Genomic DNA, 21,829 nt, shown 5'->3' on the forward strand with positions numbered 1-21,829 from the left:
ATATATAAATAAATAAGAAAAAGAAAGAAGTGCTCACGCGAGTTTACTCCAGGAATACTTGACCTGCATGCTCGATGAAAATTGCTGATTATGGATCAGAGAATGAAGAGGTTTCTTACGTAGAGTGGCGTCGCTGCCCTCCGTCAAACTCATGAGCAGTTAAAATGGCTGCATATTTGATGCTAGATTTGTCCAGCTGCTCTAGGCTGTGTCTAAGGGTGTGTTCCCGCTTACCCTGATTGGTACAGACCTATCAAAATTTTTCTTTACTTCGATTCATTTTTGACAAGTATGAACACTCCAGCCTCTGCAAACAACTGATCTGGATATTTTTACAGTGGTACACACCAAACAAGAAGCTTTAATTCAAGAAGCACATCAACACTGTTTTGCATTTACATTTAACTCTTTGCAGATGCTCAAATTGCTCTCAAATAGCTGCTGCTGCTAATTGCAAATGAGCAATAGTGAAAGCATTTGATTTTGGCACATGGACCCCAGAATTTATTTTTAGTAGGTTGAGTCAGGTGATCTGTTTGGTTCAATTCAAACTGATGCATGTTTAAACTCACCAGACATAAAGAGTGGAGATCAAGTAAAGTTCATTACTCTGAATATTTAAGAATCTCTTTTCATGTAACACAGTGAGTAAGATTATGAGAGAGAGATAAGTTTGAACTGTGATGGGTTAGTGAAGGTTAAAATCAAATTTATGGCACTAATGGAGGCAAACAAAATAACAGAGTGCTTCTGTTCCCACCCAACGTCTAGCCAGTCAGTGAACACCCATGTCTATAATTTGGTGCACTTTATCCATCTCAATGTTAAATCAACTGAACCAATTAAAAAAAGATACAGTCTCATAAAAATAAATAAATAAATAAAACTGCAGACTTTTAGCAAACAACCTGGTAGTGAAAGTGTCCTAAGAGTAAAGGGTAATATGGCAAAAATATAACCTCACAGTTCTTTCACATTTAAGACACAAATAAAATAAGAATAAAAGGCCTGGATACCATGAGTAAAGTGCACAAAATAAAATGGCCATTATCTGTTAAATATATCAATAAATATATCACAAAAACTGGAAAGTGATACCATATGGTACTGCAAAATCATAGATACTGTAGATGATATGTCGCCCAGCACTATGCTAAATGTTTGGCATTGGAATTTCATTTTATGACGTGGAAATGTTTAAAAAAATGTGTGAGCCTTCTAATGTCCTTGGAAAACTGTGTCATGGCTAGGCCTGTCACAACCAAAAAGTTTCAGCTGACATTTAATTACTATATAATAATATATAAATATAATGTAAATATAATACATAAATAATTGTATTTAATAATTTAGTAGTTCTTTTTTGTTTGTGTGCAGCAGTAATACAATAAAAGCCTAAAACTTGTAGCTTCCTTGTTGTGAATACTTAGCAGCTCCAAACTGTTTGAGTCTAAACAAACATTACTCGCCACCATAATAGATAAATAAACATAACTTACATAAACATAACTAAAGCTGTTGACAAACATCAAATAGACAAACAGACTCCTCTAAAAGTGTTAACAAACATTAAATAAACAAAACATTCTCACTGCTGCCCTGAAAGTGTTTATTAATAAACACTAAATAAACAACCGTTACACTTCGCTGCCCTCAAAGTGTTAACAAATATCAAATCAACAAATATTGTTCACTGCTGCCATCGTTATTTGTGTGTATTGGCTTTAACTGAGAAACAGTCACAATTCACACTGTTTTTGAGACATGAATAGATTATGAAAGCTTACAATTATTGTGATCAGGCAACTGTGTAATAATTGTGAAAGACCTTGTCGCTGCTTTACTAAGAATCTACAGCAGCTAGTTTCTAGTAATCTGATTGTGCTGTTCAATTTGGTGAGTTACTGACATCAAAATCAAATCATTCTCAAAGAGCTGCTGCTATTAATGGCAAATGAGCAATAGTGAAGCATTTGATTTGCATGTAGACCACAGAACTTATTTTTGGTGGATTGGGCCAGGCAATCTGTTTCAGTCTGATTCAGTTCAAACTGTTGCATGGTATGCACTTACCGGACAATGAGGGTAGAGATCACGTAAAGTATTAATATCCCCAATTTACGTTGATCGGGGATATTTATACCAATTATGGTCATTTTTATTGTTGACACGTTGTTTAATTTAATAAAACCACTCATATGATACCATTGATTTGTACCATAAAATAAGAAAGTACAAAATCATGACTGGCAAAAGGAGAGGAACTGAAGAAAGCTTGATAGCCTATTAAGCAAATAATGGTCAACAAGTTGATCATTTATAGAATTGATTATTAGTTGCAACTACTTTAGAGCAGGATAATTCCAGCACTACATAGTTTTTTGTTTCCCCCTTTGTTTATTTAATGGCCTCTCTGTGACAGCAGCTGCCAGCTTCTGGGCTGCAATCTGTCTTACTCCACCAGAATCGCCCACAAGGGGGAGACACAATGTCATTTAGGTCGCATGGCGGCACCCTTTTGTTGCTTTTTTTGTCAAGGTTGATAAAGTAAATAACACAATGAATAACTCTCAACAAGACCGCTGCATCATTTGGAGCACGAACGTCTTATTGGTACACAAGTGGTGACTTCTCCAGCGCCAGTTTTTCTGCCTGATTGTTTTGCTATGCGTCAAAAGCTAAACATGTTTTGTGCTTGGTTCTTAATTTAATGATTAAAACAATGTTACCAAGTCTGTAACCTCTCTTGCCAAGCTGCAAAGCTGATTATTTGTGTAAACTTCAGATGAGATGATGCTGCTGTGGTCCAAAAAAAAAAGAAAGCAGAAAAACGAACCTAAAACTCAAATAGGTTGGACCTTGAGCCTAAATATGACCCGAGGCTCCTTTTCTGGATCTTGGGTCTACGTTCCAACTTTCCAACATTCCAACATTCCATCATTCAGCATTGTAAAATTGCATAATTCTATTGTCTGCTGTTCTATAATTCTGTATTCAGTTCTAGCACTAAATAGTGCAGACCTTTTTCTACTTTTTCTGAGCTCACTGCAACCCACTCCCCCCCTCTTGTTGGGTGTTTCTTGCAAACACGTGCCCTCGTTTATTTCACACATTGAAAGATTAATGACCTGATTAACTGCACAGTTCAGGAAATGCGAGCGGTCGAGTGCAGGATTTCAAGTGTGTGCCAGGTACAAGTCTACTATGTAAAGTGCTGATCTAGGATCAGTATGCAACCCAAAGAGGGAGTCACAAAAATTTCTTCGTGTGATTGTGTCTGTTTTAAACCTTCATAATGCCAGTTTTAAAGAGGGATCACAGTATAAATCCTGATGTAAAGTTTGTCATTTTGATAACAGTGTATGATGACAGTAAAAGTAAATAGCCTATTTCTGTAGTCTACGTACATATGCCAGGACAATGCCTGTGTACATAGTTAGCATCTGAACAGTAAACAGTATTAGTGCTGGTTATTGATTGGTGTTAAAACAAAATACAGTTCTGTAAAGAGTTTCTAAATAAAGTCCATCAATGTAATACTTGTAGTAAAATGATTTCTTTGTGTACTAGTGCCTTTTAAACGTTGTCACTAGACTTTAACCGAAGTGTGATAATATCGAAAACATCCTGTTCTTGGTCACTGATATCAGTAGATAATTGTCATGTAGTCTCATCTTAATTTTTGTATCTGAAATTGTCTTAGCTCAAGCATGATTAACACTTATGTAAGCAATTGATATTTGATCCTTTTTTTCCAAATCACCTAAAGATAGCTGATGTTTGGCAGTTACCGAGTGCTGGTTGTTAAGCTCAAGAGCGGAAAGTTGCAAACGGAGCTTTGGCTCAATTCAATAAGTTTAGATACACAATCACAATGTTTAATGTTCAGGTGACAGCATATGTAGTTTGGATTCAAAGCTTTATTTGAAGACTTCTGAGCGCACAGCACAGAGTGATTGTTTCAGTTTTTAGTTCTTACACACGTGAAGCCCAGCACTAGCTGCTCACTGCTGTATTTTCTTTGTTTCTGTTTATGCTTGGTGTTTTAGTTTTCTCAGTCTGATATACAGTGACCGCTTCACTTATAGATGGTGCAGCCTCAGAATTTCTCCTTTTGAAAGACCCTGATTTGAACCATTTATCTATGATGACTGAATTCTGTACGATTGTAAAGAAGACATTTTACATTAGCTTGGACTTTGAACTAGCCAGCGTTTTCCCAGAACAATCAATGAGCTTGACCTGCTCCTGATGTTGTTTTATTTTTATTCTTTTCTTTTTCAACTAATTATTACAGCAATATTTATCACATTTAAAATTGCGTTTGGTTACATGTCTATATATTAAAAAAATAAACCTAATGGCCAACACCACAGTGGGGGGCTTTGGCCCACAGGTTGAAAACCAACGCCATAGATCACTGCTTTGATTTTTTTTTGCGATAACACAAAACCTTGAGTGTTCTTTTTGCTTTTATACAAGAGTTCTGAAAATAAAGGACAATGTAAAGCACGTTGTGTCAAATGTGCTTCCTCCAAGAGTAAGTATTAACCTTTTGCGCTACGAGTAGAGCCTTAACATTTGCTTTATGGGGTTCAGCTTTGCATTTTCAATATTTGCCAGATTAACCTGAACGTCCTGAACCAGAGCATCTTATTTGCCGAATTGTATTCTGTTTGGCTCTGGCTAACTGCAGTTTGTTTAGTTCTCTGCTGTCACAGCTGCCAACCAAAAACTTGCTTAGAGGCAATGACAGGTTCTCAATTTGATGTGGTCCTGCTGTCACACTCTTCTTTATAATCTCCAGGTTAGGTATTATCATATAGAAGTTATCTAATGCAGGGGTTTCCATTCTTTTTGCAGCTCACAGCCCACGCAAACAATTACTAAAATAAACGAAAGGATGTGGGTTCATTGGGTTCATCAGACTCATGGTCCGGTTTGTGTCTGAGCTGAGAGAAAGAAAAATGGATGTACTTCTCTTTTCCTTTAGCCCCTGCAGCCAGACTAAAACCATATTCTCTACCTGTGATCTCAGTCCACGGTTGGTTGGTTGGGCCTGGGTGCTCTAAGCAGCGTGAGGTGCTCAGATATACTTGTGCTCACAGCAGGAGTGACAGGTTAAGATGTTCCAGCGAGCTGTTTTGGTCATTAATTTATGAAGCTGGTGTACTGAGCCCTTCTCCACTTTGCTTTGCATTACAGTTGGTTAGGCTGGGGAGAGTCTGAGGAGGGTTTTTTTGCCTTAAAGACAAACTCTTTTTTAGACTTATGCAGTTTCCTTAATAGGCATTTTCAAACGTATTTGTATTTAAACGTAGAAAAAGGAAACTGTTAAACCTTTAAGAAATTGTCTTTGCAAAATGGACATATATTAGGAAAAAGCTACATATATTTACAGAATCTATAGACATTTAGATAACACTGTGGTTTTATGAATTGGTGCTTAAATGCAGGAGATTATTTATGTTATAAACTGAAATAGTCAATAATAAGATTTGAAAATTGTTCATGTTAGAGCCACAGTATACGATTCTGGAAGGATTCTTAATATTTGAACTCAACAGCTAAACAAATACACCCCTCCCTTCAGTGCTCCTTCAGAAGCTCCACCCCCCAAATTCATGGACACTCATTGCCAAGGTGAAGGACATTGGGCTGTTGATAACTGTTGCGAGAGTTGCTGCTGTGAAGCTAACCAGTTACTATCATAAATATTAGCAAATGGCCGAAATAATACTGACCTACTGGTTTTGTGAAGCAGCAAAAATAAGCTAATGTTACCCACCTGTCGAGCAGAAACAGAGCAACCTCCTCATAACTTTTCATGCCTTTCAACTTTCAATGTAGATGAAGCTTCTTTTTCAGCAGCCTCTTGCTCTGAATTTCCCATTCCACCTTAAATGGTGCAGCAGTTACCTACCGGCACCGCGGCTTCTTTTTCCAATTTTCCTGCTCCACCTTAAATGTTGCAGCAGTTACATTCAGGTGCCAGAATGGAACTGCTGCACGATTTCAGGTGGAACTGGAAAATGCAAACAGGAAGACAGCTTCAACCTCATCAACTTTCAGAGGTCTCTTTTGTTTTTCTGTTATATTTTGTGCACTTTTACAAATGTATTTAGGTTTGACAGTTAACTGCATTGTTTTCTAGATGGTTTAGGTTGTTTTGAAAGAACTGTTTAAAACTCATAAAAATTAAGTGAACAGTGAAACACAAAATTTCCCATTTCTTTCTGGAAATGTGGTTTGTGTCTAGTTACACAGTAATTTGACTAGTGGTGCACCGATATGGGAACTGTGGGTTGATGCCCACAAAGCCCATGATATATTTTTCATGTGCATATCTGTTGATGCCAATTCCGTTACGTAAACATTAATTTAAGTGTAGAATCTGAGACCGCACCTACTTCAGTTTCTCAGCATTGCAGAGAAACATTATGCTTATTTCTATAAGATTAGAAATGCAGTAAGATGAATAAAATGCAGGTATTTTGGCTCAGTAACATCAGCGTCACCTAAAGGTTCTACTCTTCCAAAGTACATAATCATTACCAGTTTGAAATATCAGCCGAATCCAAACAACTGTCCAGTGGGGATAAATATAAAAAACTGGCAGTGCTGAAGTGAGTGCAGTATCTTTGTGCATCCATAACTGTTACTAATAATAAGGTTTCTTGTAGCGTAAAAAGAAAATAGTTTAACAGAATAAAACTGTACCATCAGAACACCTTTGTGAGGTTTGTAAGACTTTACCTGCGCTCTGGAAGCATAGAGTAACTTTATTAACTCAGACTTAAATTTGTTACCGTGATGCTGTGATTTATTTCGAAAATATTTTGAGTTTTATTGAAACTGCCTAGCTCTATACACATGTGCAGTACTGTGCAAAAGTCAGAGACCACCCTTCATTTATTTGATTTCCATTCGTAAAGTTCTTCCTTTTTCAGAAGATATTTCTGAGGCATTTTGATAATCCACTTGCATATGGAAGGGAAAAGTCAAAGGAATATAAGTGAAAAACAGGGAAAAAAAAAATGGAAAAAATAATACTGAAAAAATGGAACTCCTAACAACCGTGCAAGACCTGGTAGACCACCAGAACAGTTCCTGTATTTAAAGCTTTCGTCTTTAAGTGATAGCGGAAAAATGAAGCTCCACTCTTACGTCAGATCTGAACGAATCCACAGGTGTTTCTGTTTGTTGTTCCACTGTGAGAACAGCCCACCAATCAACTAACAAGCAAGCTACATTACTTATTTGAATTAACTTGAATTGAACCAGTTAATGTCAGTAGTTAATCTGCTGATTCATTGTATTGACAGCTGTTTCACCGACTGCATAGATGATGTTGACACGACGATATAGCTGGATATTGCATGGTCATTTGGCAGATGTTGCTGTCTCCTTGGTGTGTGATGGCCTTTAGCTGGCCCAGATTGCTTTGCCACAGGGAACTGAGTAGCATTGTGTGATATTATGGCCTAATTAGGTCTTTGTTGATCAGGGTGGGTGATATATTGTTTTTTAGCGCTTTTTCTTGGAGCTCTGCCAGCTTCAGCCCACAAGAAGCGCTTCTGAGGCGTCACATTAAGTCAGTGTGAGTGTGAGAGAGAGATGGGGAGAGATAAAGGCCTGCGTCCGAGAAAGTGTCATATTTCATCGGCTGGAATAAATCAAGGCAGACTTTCCTGGTGCCTTTTTTCTCTTCTGTTTTTTCCCTTCTCACTGAGGACCTGGATGACTTGCTGCTTTTTTTCAGTGCTGCTTGCGTGCAGCTTGAGCAGTTAATATTGGGTGGGAGCAGCAGGGTTGTGTGTGTTTGTGTGTGTGTTGCTGACAGGCAGGCGAGTGGGGAGAGGCTGGAGCCTTTGTGTGTGTGTGTGTCTTAGCGCAGTGGTTTACTCCTGCAGTTTGGAGTGTTTGGCAGGAAGCCCGGAGCGGCTGGAGGTTGCAGAGCATTCGAATGGAGCTGAGTATTAACACCACACGCCACCCAGCAGCTCCTCATACACAAATACTGCTGCCACGGCCGCTTTCACTGCTGAAGAAACCTGCCTCTGTTTATTTGTTTACTTTAAAACCTGCCTTGTTTCCTCATTAAGTTTCTGGCTGAACTTAATATGAATGGGTGCTCTTTAATCTAGTGTATGATACTGCAAAATATATGCAATATTTGAAGGGCTGTGCGGCATGGACATAAAATGCAACGTTCGATAAAGCTGTTGGATATCACAGTTTTGTTAGAAGAAGCAGTAAATTGTTATTAAAGTCGTGTGACTGGATGTGCCGCAAGTACAGACTTTTTTCAGTGTGAACAGTGTCTCACTAAGCTGTCCTGTAAGCAAAATTACAAAAGCACCATTCACTATTGTGCAAAATAAAAAACAATGAAATACCAAGAGCACTTTTTTGTGCACTGTAAAGCAGAACAAGGACACACAGTGTCACTGATGCAAAGCTCTGCTCTTATAAAGAAGCATCAAAAGCTTTCTGACTTCTAATGGCACCCCATTGACTGAGTTCCAAGAGGTGCTTCAGTCTGAAAACAAGTTTCCTTGAACAGCCTTTTCTGTTCATGTTTACAGTCGGGCTACAGACAGGAATAAATTTATATACATACATGTATTTTTTTATTATAGGCCTACAAAATGAATAAATTCCTTAAAAATTAAATTCCGTAAAAAGGCTCCTTATGATGATGCAGGTTTGGTGTTACAGTAGCCATTACTGCTTCATTTACCACAAAGTCTATTAATTTTACACACAACACAGGGTGAGAATAGATATCTTGTCTTTAGCAGTTTTACAGGCTAGTAGTTCGGCATAGACTAGTTTTTGAGCTGTGCACATGGATGTTTTGTTAACTGGCTTGAAATATACCACCATTAATTATATATTATAGAATATTATATATTATTATTCATACATCTTTGTTATTCAAGCAGCTTAGTATAACCCATTATCCCAAATTTGTATCTACCCAATTTTCTCCCCAATTTAATCGTCTCCAATTCCACCCGCTAGTTAAGACTCCCCCAATCACACGATACTACCAATGCTAGGAGGGTGAAGGCTAACACAGGCTTCCTCCGAGACCTGTGAAGCTCCACCACATCTTTTCGACCTGCCGCTCATGCAACGTCATTGGACAGCTGAACGCGCTCGGAGGAAAGCGCCAACTGCCAGATTCCTTACGTCAGCTAACAGATGCCTGCGCTGACTACCATCTGCCTGAGTGATGGGGGGAGAAGGAGGATGCCCCCCGCATCCGACCCACCCAGAGAGAGGATGCCCCCCGCATCCGACACACCCAGAGAGAGCGAGGCCATTTGTGCTCTCTTGGACTCCCGGCCATGGACGGCTGTAGCACCGCCAGGGATCGAACTTGCGATCTCCTCATGATAGGCCAACGCTTAGACGCTTACACCACTCGGGAGCCCAATTTGTATCTTTTTTTGACCCAGAAAATCACAATGGTGAACTCCAACTTTGTGTTCCTCTCTTTTTCCTCTGTGTCCAATTGTTTTTGTCTGTTTGGTTCTAACTTGCTTTTTCAGTTTATCATTATTCTGGTCTGAGATACTGTCAAGATCAAAACACTGTCTATCACTTCACCTTTCCTACTGTGCCAAGTACATTTACACAGCCTGTTTCTTGTTTGTAGAACATGTAACAAGCCCATAAGCCCCTCTTCTCTTTATGGGTTTGTAAATCTGAGAGGCAGAGCTGTGGTCTTCATGAGAAACTGACTAGTGCAGTTGTGGTTTGTTTTTTTTGCTTTTTTACTGTTGTTTTATTTTTTTTAATTGCTTTTATTTCTTAAAGTTACTTCTTCTGCTTCTGCATTTTGAGCTTAAGCTACATGTTTGAAAAAAGCCCTGTAGTTGTTGCTATTATTATTTTTTATTCAGCAAATAAACAGTAATTATGCACTAAAATGCAGAAGTGTGTGTTAACGTATTTCAGATTTAAAAATACAGTAAAACAGTAGGCATTTGAACTACTAAACATGCCAGTAGTCGAAAGAGAGCACAGTAAAAAAGGTTTCGTCCTCTTCAAGCCTAAGTGCTGCTTTATTTCCTAAATGAATGGCAACATGGTCACAGGTGTCAACTTACTATGGTTGAGACTTTTAACTCGTGCTTCACTCCTTTTGTCCTTCTAGAGAGAAGACACAGTTCCATTTGCAAGCCCCCGTCCGCCTACCCTTCCTCCGCTGCGTATCCAGTCTCGGGCCTCTCCTCCCGGAATCGGTCTGGAGGTGTGAGTGGGAGCGGGACGGCGGGATCCGTGGCGGCCTCCTCCAGTGGCAGCAACAGTACCCCCTCAGCCAAAGAGAAGATGCCTCACCGGAAGCCCCACTTCCCCTTGAAGGGGCCGCCTGACGACAAGTGAGTACAGTAATACTCTATAAAGCAAAAATTTATTGCCTGTTATTGTCGGATCAAATGGTGCAAAACATACCAATAGACTTCTTTTAAAGCTGTTGAACGTGTTAATGGCTGCTTAGTGGACGCTTACTAGCCTTCATGTCTTACTAGCCATTTTAAGTAGCCATTTAGAGACTTAGCTTGGTTCTAATGCAGTGAAGGCTATTCACTCTGTGCCAAACACCCTTGAGGACCCGTTCAGTACAGGTGAGTGTTTTCTCTGCTTTAACGCACCCAGTTCGACTCAGTTTGAGCTTTTTATCAAGCTCATCCCAAGTTAAGTCAAGTATGTCAGGGAATAAAGTGCTGAACTGCAAAACAGGCAATTCCCATGCCTGAGATACAGTACTCTGTCCACACCGCAGCCAGGGTGTGCTTAGGCCAGTCACAATTATTACACAATAGCCTATTCACAATTATTTTAGATGATTGCAATTATTTAAGCAGCAGTCAGTGGATTTCACAGTTATATTATGCTGTAACAAACAAAATGAATTGGGTGCACTGGGTTAAGCCAAGTAAATGTAAATAAAAGAAAGCAGTAAATGCATTCATTGAGACATTGTGTTATAAAAACAACAAAGGTTCTAACTTCTTATTGCTCTAGCATGCTTAGAGGCAGCGCTGAGTAATATTTATTTAGTAGATATGTAGCTGAACATTTTAGCATGTACACTAACAAAATTAGTGTTTTTTTTTTTTTTGGTTGTATTTATGTAGTACATCTAGGTTTGCTTAACTTCACACATGATTCATTGTAACTGTAGACATTGGTGAGTGTGTGTGCAGTATTGATTAAACAGCACTACCAGGGTACCTATTAAAGAAACATAACTAGCAAATGAGATGGCTAATAAGTAATATAATAAGCTAACAAGTTTGGCCATGTTTAAACAATGACCAAAAAAAGACATCCTTAATCGCAATTATTTATAGGACAATTAAATCAAAAGCTAAGATTGCATGGACGTGACAGCCCCAGATGTACAGTTAGTAGAACTAGGTGATGTAAACTTGCATTCAGTGGCATAGAATGATAAGGATTTTTGTTATTGCGCATGAGGGCTACCCAACATCAGGCCTCATTCACCAAGAAAGTTCTTCTTAAAACCCACTTATGCAGTTTTCACAAAGATTCTCACATTCACTAATGTTTTCTTATTTTGAGATTTGTTCTTGGGTAAGAACAGAATCTACACTCACTCAAGAGCACAAAGGTGTGAACAGTTCTGCGGTTTAGCAACACGTCATGAATCTGATGTAGACTTTTTTTTAGGATCTTCTCGAGCAAATTTAAGAAAAGCCTTATAAAGATATTGGTGAATGAGGCCCATTGTTGTATTGTCATAAGGTACATTTCCATCCACATTTTTTTTCCTGCAAAAAACATTGTAGCACATCAAACAGTTGGCCAGTGTTGCCTGTAGAAGCGGAAAGCGGACACGTTTTTTTCCCCAACTTTGGCAGAATAACATATTAATAACCCTATGGTGCGTACACGCAAGTGTGCAAATATGCAAATATGTCTCTGTAACGTTCGCTCCCTCAGTAACAACTTAGCATCAACTCATACTGTGACTGACTACGCAGTGGGAGATGAGAGATTACTGAGTGAAGCAGCTCAGTGAGTCGGGTAAAGGAGCCCATTGGTGTTTTACACTGTGTGTATGTTGTGTTATCTGCCATATTTGTGAAAATCAATGAAACAGATGAAACCGATAGCTTAATAAGAATTGCAGCTGGTCTGCCGCCCACAACTACTGCCATTCCATGAAATATCTTGTTACAGATTTTGCCATTAGCATTTTTACTGCTGCTTGTCAACGCACACCACTAACATGTTAAGTTCCATCTTCACTTGCGCATGCACTGGTGACTCAGTAGCGCACGTTTTGTGGTATCAGTACCTCCACTGCCTACAACGATACTGCTACCAGTATGTGCACTGATATGGTGTTGGTATCAGTGCAGCCCTACTGGAGAGCAGACAAGAGAATTTTTAAAAGGGCTGCTGACAGTTTTTAGCACTAAAAGAGAGAGATGTCCAAAAAACACTACAACCTTTCTAAGTGAAAAGCCTTTAAACAGCTCTATAAGCAAAAAATGTGATCTCTTCTGTAATGCCTTAGATGGAAAATAAATAAATAAATGAACAATTTCAAAATCAGTGGGTTATGGAGAAGTCAGGGAAGCCAAAGCGACATAAGTTGTGACACATGAAATCAGAGATGGAAACATGTCAAACGTGATGCGCAGAAAATCAATGAAACATTTTTGACCAACCGCAATATTGTTTTTTTATGTGTTGCAATGTTATTGTAATTACAGTGTATAACAGTAATATTTTGTCCAGATCATGGATCTTTACTCCGCATTAAAAATACAGGAAGACATGTTGTTGTTTTTAATCTTGAGTGCCTCACTCCCGTAGACTTATACACATACTAGACTGACATGACATCTTTTTTTCTTCCATTCAGCCTGACCTCAGCTGTCAAAGTGGAGAAGGTCCATGTAAAGGCGGACTACTCTTCCTCCTCCAAGCTTGCCCATGTGCCCACCTCCTCCTCTTCCTCCATTTCTGCCAGTACTGTGAGCTCATCACCCTCAAAGCCAGGCCTTAATAGCCCCTCTGTACCAAAGGCTCAGCTGCTGGCCCCGGGCCACATCCCCAACGGAAAGGGCCACCTCACCTCCCTTGACAAGAAGCAGGACAGCAGCACCAATGCCAGTAGCAGAAGACTGTACAGGAAACAGCCAGGTGAGGGCTGTGGGGGGGGGCACAAGTCTGTTCTTCACCTACGTGTTTACCCTGCTGTTGGCATTGATGGAGCAGAGATTGCTGGTCAAGATGATGATAGTGTAGAAGTGAACTTGTGACAAAACTTCTCCGCTTCTACATTTTCATTCATTCATATTAATTTCATAGAATTAATAATATTTTCAAGCTCAGAGAACAGTCAGTAATTATTATGTTCACATCAGCTCACTGTGTGATCATTGGATAGTGTCTTTGTGCCAGACTCTACCTTTTTGCTTATAAATGAAGACAGAAGTATTTCAATGAACAGGCAGCTCAATATGAGGCACTTTCTGTTTAACTCTTTGATAACTGCTCTGAAATAGTAAATCTGAACACGAACACTTTCATATCACAGTCTTACGAGAATATAAAATGCATCCACACGTAACCTTTTATATGAAAATAACTAAGAGTAGTAAGAGGTGAAAAATGGAAACCAGTGCATTCTGGTTAGCTGTGCTCCCAGAGAAACTGTTTATTATTTAAGACTGTAAGTGTCTTTTGTCTTTAAGAAGTGTGATAATTGACAACTGACAGTCATATCTGTTGGTAAAGCACTGTTTAACTAAAACTATTGGACTTTTAGACCTATTTAATTAGATTGAATTGTAAAGTGTATTTGACAGTGTAGCATGTAAGTATAACTTTCCTGTTTTAGTTTTTAAATAAGTAAATAATTAGTTAATTATTTAATGGGATCATTAATGAATGAAAAAGTCACTGAGGTCTATTTAGGTCTGCAAGTTAATAAAGAGAAAAAACAATTTTCAGTTACTCAATTTTATTTTGCCTTGTATTGCTTTGTATTCTGTTGTACCTCATTGTGTATTGCTGTTCTGATTTTTTTTCTTTCTTCCCCACTAGAACGCGAGTTCAATCCTGATATCCATTGTGGAGTTGTGGATATAGGAGCACGTAAGCCATGCACAAGATCCTTAACATGCAAGGTGAGTCACACCCAGCGCCCTTTTCAAATCACTCTCTCAGTGGAGTATTTTACAAATGCAATCAGAGAAACTCTATACATGAATTGCTGTTGATGATGGCGTGACAGCACACTACGTTCTACTGACAATAAAATATTAGTCTATAAATTTAGGTGTAGAATGTGCCTTTTAGATTTGACGTGGCTACACTTGAAGCTTTTGTCCATTATAGACTCAATATGGGCACTAAAGCAAACTGGTTAAAACCAGTTACTTGTAAAAACTTGTAAGATTAGAACATAATCTGGTGACAAGTTTCTTGAAACAGCCAATCAGAACACGATAAAGCTTAATGCTGATCATGTTTCACGGCATACTTTCAAACCGTTGATTTCACCGGATTCATAGACAAAAAAATAAAACAGAAGATGGTTTCTTTGGTGGGTGAAAAGGAGACCCCACCCAAATGATGTTACACAAGGTTGGTAGTTTTTGATTTTGGCAGTTTTAAGCAGTGACAGCAGACATGAGTTTTTAAAGCTAACACTTCTGTAACCATCTGCGTTAATTAACCAGATAACGGCAGCAGCTGTTTAACGGCTGCTTGTTTCAACATTTATCCTTCTGCCAGTCTACTGTTCATGATCTATGAAGCTGGTTTCATTTTCTCCACTCTTGTAGCCCCCTTATTTTACACAGAGCTCAGTTTCTTTTGGGATCGAAAGGATGAATATTATTACAAAAGAGGAGAACACGTTGTGCTTCTAGGACAGGATGAGCGAGATATCAGGTAGGCTGCAACTGTAACAGATAGTAGATAGATATATAAGAAGAGGCAGTGACATCTGGAAAAAATAGAGGAAGATGATAACATTTTATACCAAATTCAGTAAAGAATATCCAGAAATACAAGCTGCTAATTTGGCTGTCTAGCGGAGTAATGAACATGTTCCGTGCAACTTTGTTTTTGAATTGCTTTGTGTAACTGTCAAGTTTCATGGAAATTATTTTGCAGGCAACTCGCAACATGCAACTAGTTACTACATACAGGTTTCATCGTATAAAGCCAGCCTAAAACATTCGAACAGTAATATATATAAACAGAATATAATACACAATTACATTACTATATAGAAGAGCTGATAAAACCTTAAAAAATAGAGCTTTCATTTCATTTGTGCACCGCTGTAGATTACATTAGGGGATACATGGTTCTGTTCTGACTGATTGCCGAGAAATAGACTGTTTTGTGGCTGTGGTGGAAAACGCTGTTGATGCTACTGTGCAATCTGTTGCGGTAGCAGTCCTTTCAGTGTGTGGTAGTACACAAGCAGTGATCTTTTCTGCCACCTTTCTGTCTAAAACTGAGGTGTTGCTGCAGTTGCAGCTTTTCCCACACAGACACTCTGAATCATGCAGCAGTTCTTCACTAATGCTGCTTTGTACAGCTACAGGAGATAGATGCTCGTTTTTTCTCAAATGTTTACAATACATGGAGCACAGTGGTTGTTATCTTAAAGCTTTCAGACACTTTGGACTATGACGAGAATAAATGGGTGATATCTGTCAGAACAGGAGCTGGCTGCTTTGTACACAGCCTGTGGCTGCAGGGGGGGTATTCCAGTGGGCCGAGACGCTCTCTTTGCTAAGTGATCTGTACGCATCAACATTCAGCAAGCTTCAGCATGAATTCATGTGGTCCAACTGGAGGTCCAACAGACTTCTTGTTAAGAAACAGCACTGAAGTGAGTGTAGAATATGTTCAGCTTGACAGATAGTGCTGAGTCACTCCTGTCAGACTTGCAGCACCTGACTCTGTAGCTGCTGATAGAATGTAATCCTTGTCGAGAGTTATGCATAGCGGTTGGCAAGGTTTCTCACTTCAGCCTTTCCTGGACTGCCTGATGGTCATCTCTAGTGTATACGATGACTTCTTGGGTAATAGATACAGTACAGATATTTTCACTCAGAATCAAATGTGCTCTGTAGTTTGATCCTAGTATGCTTGTACTTGTACTGTGCTGGTAAATTGTGTCACCCCTGATCAAATTAGATGTTGTGTAGATTTTCTAAGCTTAAAAAAAAGTTAACACATCCTCTACAGAGAACACACTTCTGCATATTTTAATATCCAGTTACTGTTCATTTGTTGAATTTAACATAGTGGAAAACAAAATAAAACGTAAAATGTGGCTTGTGCAAAAATTTTGTCAAATTTTATATTTTATTTTTTTCCCCAAAATGTTAAACTCAGCAAGTCAATAGAAATTGTGCAAACATTTTTAGATTTGTTCCCTGTACAGAATGTTTTAACTCACTTTCATTTAGAAAATCAACAACAAAAAAAAATTGACCAGGAGTGTTTAAATTTCTGCATACAACAGTATATTCAGTTGTAATGTAGTACCTAACCATGCATTCACACCGGCAGCGACTTCTCGCCTCCAGTCGCCCAAATCACTGATGGGCCTGTGGCTATTTCTGAACTCGAACTGACAGTTGGTTGCCATGGTTTCACTGACGCCAAACACAAATCATATGCATTTAAAATAAAATTTCTATTTAATCCCTGTGTCTGTGCAGTAAGTTTGTAAGGAAAACAGTGTTTGGCCTGGGCAATTATTGTCTATTTGCAGCGAAAGCGCCGCCGCCATTGTTCCATCTCTAGTAGGTACAATTATGTAGGAACCAAATAAGGAGTGCACTGTGTTAGTGGCAGAGATAAAGCGTGTCGTATGCTGCTCAGTGCTCAATTCCTATTGGTAGTCGCCACATCACTTCACTCCTTATTTGCATAAAGTTAAACTTAGCTCAACTTTTCACGCCGCCGACTTTACCCACTTCGCGTCGCCAGCGTTCGCCCTGCTTCTTGTTGTCGGATGTCGCCAGCTCTCATTGAAAATTAATGACCTCTGGCCGCTTTGTCGCATCAGGCCACTGCCGGTGTGAATGCAGGGTAAGAGTGGGTGATAAGGCAAAAATATAGCATTACGATATGTAAAGACTCAGTGTGTATCAGGTATTTTTCTTATTTTCAAAGTTGTTAAAAATGCTAAATAAAAATCAGTACAATGATTTTTGTTTATTCAGAATTCGCAAAAATGAACTAATTAAGAAGGAGCAGGAGGAAAAATTCAAATCAGCAATTGGTAAAAATAAATTACCAAAAAAAAAAAAAATTTAATGGCATAATGCGCTGACATCCAATTATGTGTTTGTTACTATGCAGTTACTATACACTGGTGGTTGTTGTTTACAGGCTTTTATAATTGTTCTTTTTTTTTATGATACATGCAGTTGTTCAACAAGTACCGACATACATAGAAAAATGTATTGTGACCTAGTCGTGGGTGATATACTGGTTCATTTGGTATACTGGTTGAAATTCTACTTGAAGTGCAGATTAACGTTAACCTGTTTAGCTGAATGGTTGAGTCAGGGATCTTTGTTCCTCATCTGCCGCTGTGGGGTCAGTTGCAGTCTGAGATAATGTTAGTCTAGATTGTTATTGAGGCAAGAAACATTAGAGAGATAAATGAAAGGAACAGCCAGTATCTTGAGGGTAGCCTTTAGCTTGCCACACTTCTGTTTGTTTTCACACCAAAAGGAACTCTCATCAGGAATGCAACATGTTTGATGCACTTCAGCTTTCTTTGGGTTGACTGGGTTCAGGACCACAGTGCATGTAGCAGCTGTGACAGTAGAAGAGAACTCCATAATCATCCGAACTCTGGTGTTATAAAAGCAAGATTCCAGGTGTACTTTAACGTCAGTGCTGTAGATTAAAAAGAAACTACCTGAACCTTTGTTCTTGCCAGTTGATTCAGAAATCCTATTGGTACAATAAACTTGTGTCCCACAGCGTGAACATCCTGTCTGAGGTTAATGAGTTCTGTGAAGCAGTGCACAACGTCCCCTGTCGAATATTAATTTGATAGTACAGCTCCTCTGTTTTATTATTCAGCTGTGTTATGAAATACATGGCGGAAGTGGTTTGAACACAGACTTCTTATCATGCCACTTATATCCCTTGAAAGCATGAAATATGTATTCTCTTCAGTCATTTATAAACTTAGAATTGTTTCTGTAATTAAACAGAAAATGTATGTTACAGTAATTGTTCAGTATTTTGACCTCAGTTGCTGCTAATGCTACAAATAAAGAATAAAAAAGCTACATTTTGATTAGCACATTTCATAGGTTTGTCAGGCAATGCAAAGTGCTTTACAGTATGTATGAAAACTATATATCGCTGCTGTCGGAACAAAAATTTTTCAGTTTTTGGCAGAATTTGAAAATGCCTGTTTCCTTTTACATTATGTGTAAATTTCATGATGAGTAGTAAAAAATTAGCCCAAAATTACTTGGAAAAAAGTCTGTTTTTTCCTTCTCCTGTAAAGTTATCATTTTGGAAATACAAGGTTTTGTTCCGACAGCAACGATATGTGGTACACTTGTGCTGATTGCTGCTGTTAAATGTCTAGTGGGTTAGTATATTTTCTTTCACTACGCTTTTATAGATTTGCATTTTCTATTGTGTAGCATTGTTGTTACTAATAATATAATTAATAGCTTTAATGGTAAATTAAAAAAATTTATTGACTCCTTTCCTCTGCAGACACATTCCTTAAGCCAGAGGAGGGCGGTCACTGGGCGGCGAAAGCGCTTTGATACGTTGCTAGCAGAGCACAAAAATCGAGCACGAGAGAAGGAGCTGCAGCACAGGTCCGAGCCCTCCCAGCAAACCCCCCCTCTCAGGGACCCCCACCCACCCTTCTCCCGCCTCCCGCAAGACCCCCACCACCCGCCTCCCCATGGCAATGGCACCGCCGCTGATGCCTCCAAGCCTTTTACCCTCAGCAAACCCAAACCTCACAATCCTGGTCTTCCACGGTGAGTGGACCCATTCCTGTCCAGTTCCATCAACATCCTCCTTCTGTCCAAACTGCATCAGGGCTGCAACATATATTCACTTATGTTGGATAAATTTGATAATGAAAATATTTGAAAACCGACATGTTTACCACTTTGAATCCATGCACTTCCATCAGGAAACACAACTCCCCTGTTCACTGTGACAAAAGCTGACCACAATGTTCTTATTTTTTAGATGACGGTTACAGATGCTCTCTTGCAGTGCTTCTTGTTTTTTATACAGATTGCTATGAAAATAATTTGATATCAGTGATTGTTTTTTCATTGCTTTGTAGTATTTCAATTAGTCTTCACTAAAAACTAAATAAACAAATATTATTTATGCAAATATTAATTATGCCTAATAATAATAATAATAATAATAATAATAAAACACATCTACAATATTTGTAGTAATAATAATAATAAAAAATAAGAACAAAAATGTTTTTTATTCCGAGATTAAAGTGAAATACGTCTTGAGATTTTCTTATTTTTTCTATGGAATGTTTAAATATTCCAGATGACATTTGGTGGGACATTCAGAAATGAAAATGTACAGTTGTTGCAGCCCTGCTCTGCATAGAGGAGTTTATACTGCCTGTTTTGTTCATTAGTCTTTAAGAGAATCCTTTATGTCCTTTAGTTATGTGTGCACTTCAACAAAGCAGCATTTTTGGACAGGTTCATAATATACTTTGTCTACCGTTGACATATAGGGCTGAAAATAACTAATTCTTTAATAAACTTAATTGACTAATAGTGGCAGCCTACTTTACGAACCAGAAAGTTCTCATGCAACAGCTAAAACGTTATAAAGAAATTCCCTTTAAAGCTGTTGTACTGATGGGTTTGTTGTGTATGTGTCTCTTCCAGGCTTGACAGCAGTAGCTCTCATAGTGGGGTGAGCGGTTTAGGGAACCCTGCCCTGGTCCATGACTCAACCCAGCACCCCCACTCAGCTCCCACACCTGACGGGGTGTCCCGCCTGTCCAGCGATGAGGGCGAGAATGAGGAGAGAGAAGAGGGAGTGGACAAACTGGACTGCCACTATTCAGGTTATCACCCGCGACCAGCTGCTGTAAGTCCTTCACAATAACATCTTTCAGCCAATGCAGCGGCAGGTTTACAGGTTCAGTGGATTATAATCAGTGCCTAGGTGTGCTAACACACCTGACCCAGCTCATGAATGGCTTGATAATTACCTGATAAACAGGGGCAACATAACACATTTGGAGTGCATGTGGGCCATGGTACTAACACTGAGAGTCACTTGATCAATGTGTGTAGAAAGCTGTGCCGTATTCTGTTTATTTTTTTCTAAGTGACTTTGAATTCACTCCAGCCTTGGTAGCTAGTTGAAAGACAGTTCTGAATAAATATTAAGCAGTTAATTTGTTGGTTTGTGTATAAATGTAAAGTTAGCTTTCAGTATGACATTCGTTTTCACAAAACATTAAATGTAATGTGAAAGGTTTTGAATGATTATCTTTTCCTCTCTGTCCATCTAGTTCTGCAGTTTTGGAAGCCGACTGTTCGGGAGGAGCTGTTACTCGTTTGACCGGCGCTGGGATCGAGTCCGGTGTGCATTGGCTGTGATGATGGACAAACATGTCAACTCTCTGATGTGGAAGTGAGTACCATCATCACCTCTAAAAGCTGTTATGCTACAGCTCGGAAATGGCCAGCAAAGCACATTAGACTTATTCCCAACTCTTACTTATCACAGACTTTATAACTTGACAACTTGAGTCTAACTCTAAATTTATGCACCTTACTATACCATGTCAGAAGAATGCTAAAAAAACTTAAAACAAAAGTACAATTATGCGACTAATTGTTTTCAAGCAACAAACATGGATGTAGTGTTCATTAATAATAAAAAAAGTCAATTTATAAGTGGCAAGGAAAAACTCCCTCAGAGCTGAGGAAGAAACCTTGGGAGGAACCAAGGCTCACATGGGGGGACCCATCCTCCTCTGGTCAAACTACGTACAAAATTATTATTCTACTAATATTAATAGTAGTAGTAGTAATAGTTAGGAGGTAGTAATAGTTAGGAGACTTCAGTGTAGAGTGGGCAGCCAGTCCAAGGCAGGTGGCGGTGACTGGGTTGTGGGTAACTCGTCTGAAGCGGGTAGCCGGAGAGCTCTACAAACAATCATCCAGCAGTGTCCGGCAGGACAGGTGGGCAGTCGTTTTCTCGGAAGAAAGGTAGGGAAATGGAGTTAGTTTAGTTATGTATGGGTGTATGTATAGTAGTATGTAAATCATTTCCAGAGTGTGGCTAATGACTCCGGCAGATCTGACTATAACAGCTTAACTAAAAGGAGCGAGCCAAAAGGGCACACAGACACGGGAGCACCCTGAAACAATCTGGCATCCCTCCGCTCCACCTTCCACAAACCTGAGTGTTCGCGTGTGAGCGGCGGGACGACAGCACCAGTCTCAGTTTACTATAATTCCCTGCGTCCATGGACCCCTGGTTCTGCTGCCTTTATCCAAGGGGAAACATTAGCTACCAAAAGCTAAACTAAACAAGTGAGTTTTCAGCCTAGATTTGAATATTGAGTCTGAGTCCCGAACATTTTCTGGAAGATCATTCCAGAGTTTGGGGGCTTTATAAGAAAAGGCTCTTCCCCCAGATGAAACCTTCTGAATTCTGGGAACTATTAAAAAGCCAGCACTCTGTGATCTGAGTAATCGTGGTGGCTCGTAAAGGGAAATAAGGTCTTGTAGGTACTCAGGAGCGA

The 21,829-nt window shown here is 39.1% G+C and overlaps 1 protein-coding gene across 2 annotated transcripts in view; it reads left to right on the forward strand.

The window, feature by feature from the left end:
* Positions 1-21,829, forward strand: part of LOC118799329 (ataxin-7) — a 62,178-nt gene that overhangs the window by 33,866 nt on the left and 6,483 nt on the right. For both annotated transcript variants that reach the window (XM_036559098.1, XM_036559097.1), the window contains 6 exons: positions 10,169-10,394; positions 12,914-13,194; positions 14,101-14,183; positions 18,781-19,055; positions 19,953-20,157; positions 20,588-20,709. In XM_036559098.1, coding sequence (XP_036414991.1) covers positions 10,169-10,394; positions 12,914-13,194; positions 14,101-14,183; positions 18,781-19,055; positions 19,953-20,157; positions 20,588-20,709 — 1,192 coding nt within the window. The remainder of the gene's footprint in view (positions 1-10,168; positions 10,395-12,913; positions 13,195-14,100; positions 14,184-18,780; positions 19,056-19,952; positions 20,158-20,587; positions 20,710-21,829) is intronic.

This window comes from Colossoma macropomum, unplaced genomic scaffold, assembly GCF_904425465.1.
Source record: "Colossoma macropomum unplaced genomic scaffold, Colossoma_macropomum, whole genome shotgun sequence".
NCBI classification, from domain to species: domain Eukaryota; kingdom Metazoa; phylum Chordata; class Actinopteri; order Characiformes; family Serrasalmidae; genus Colossoma; species Colossoma macropomum.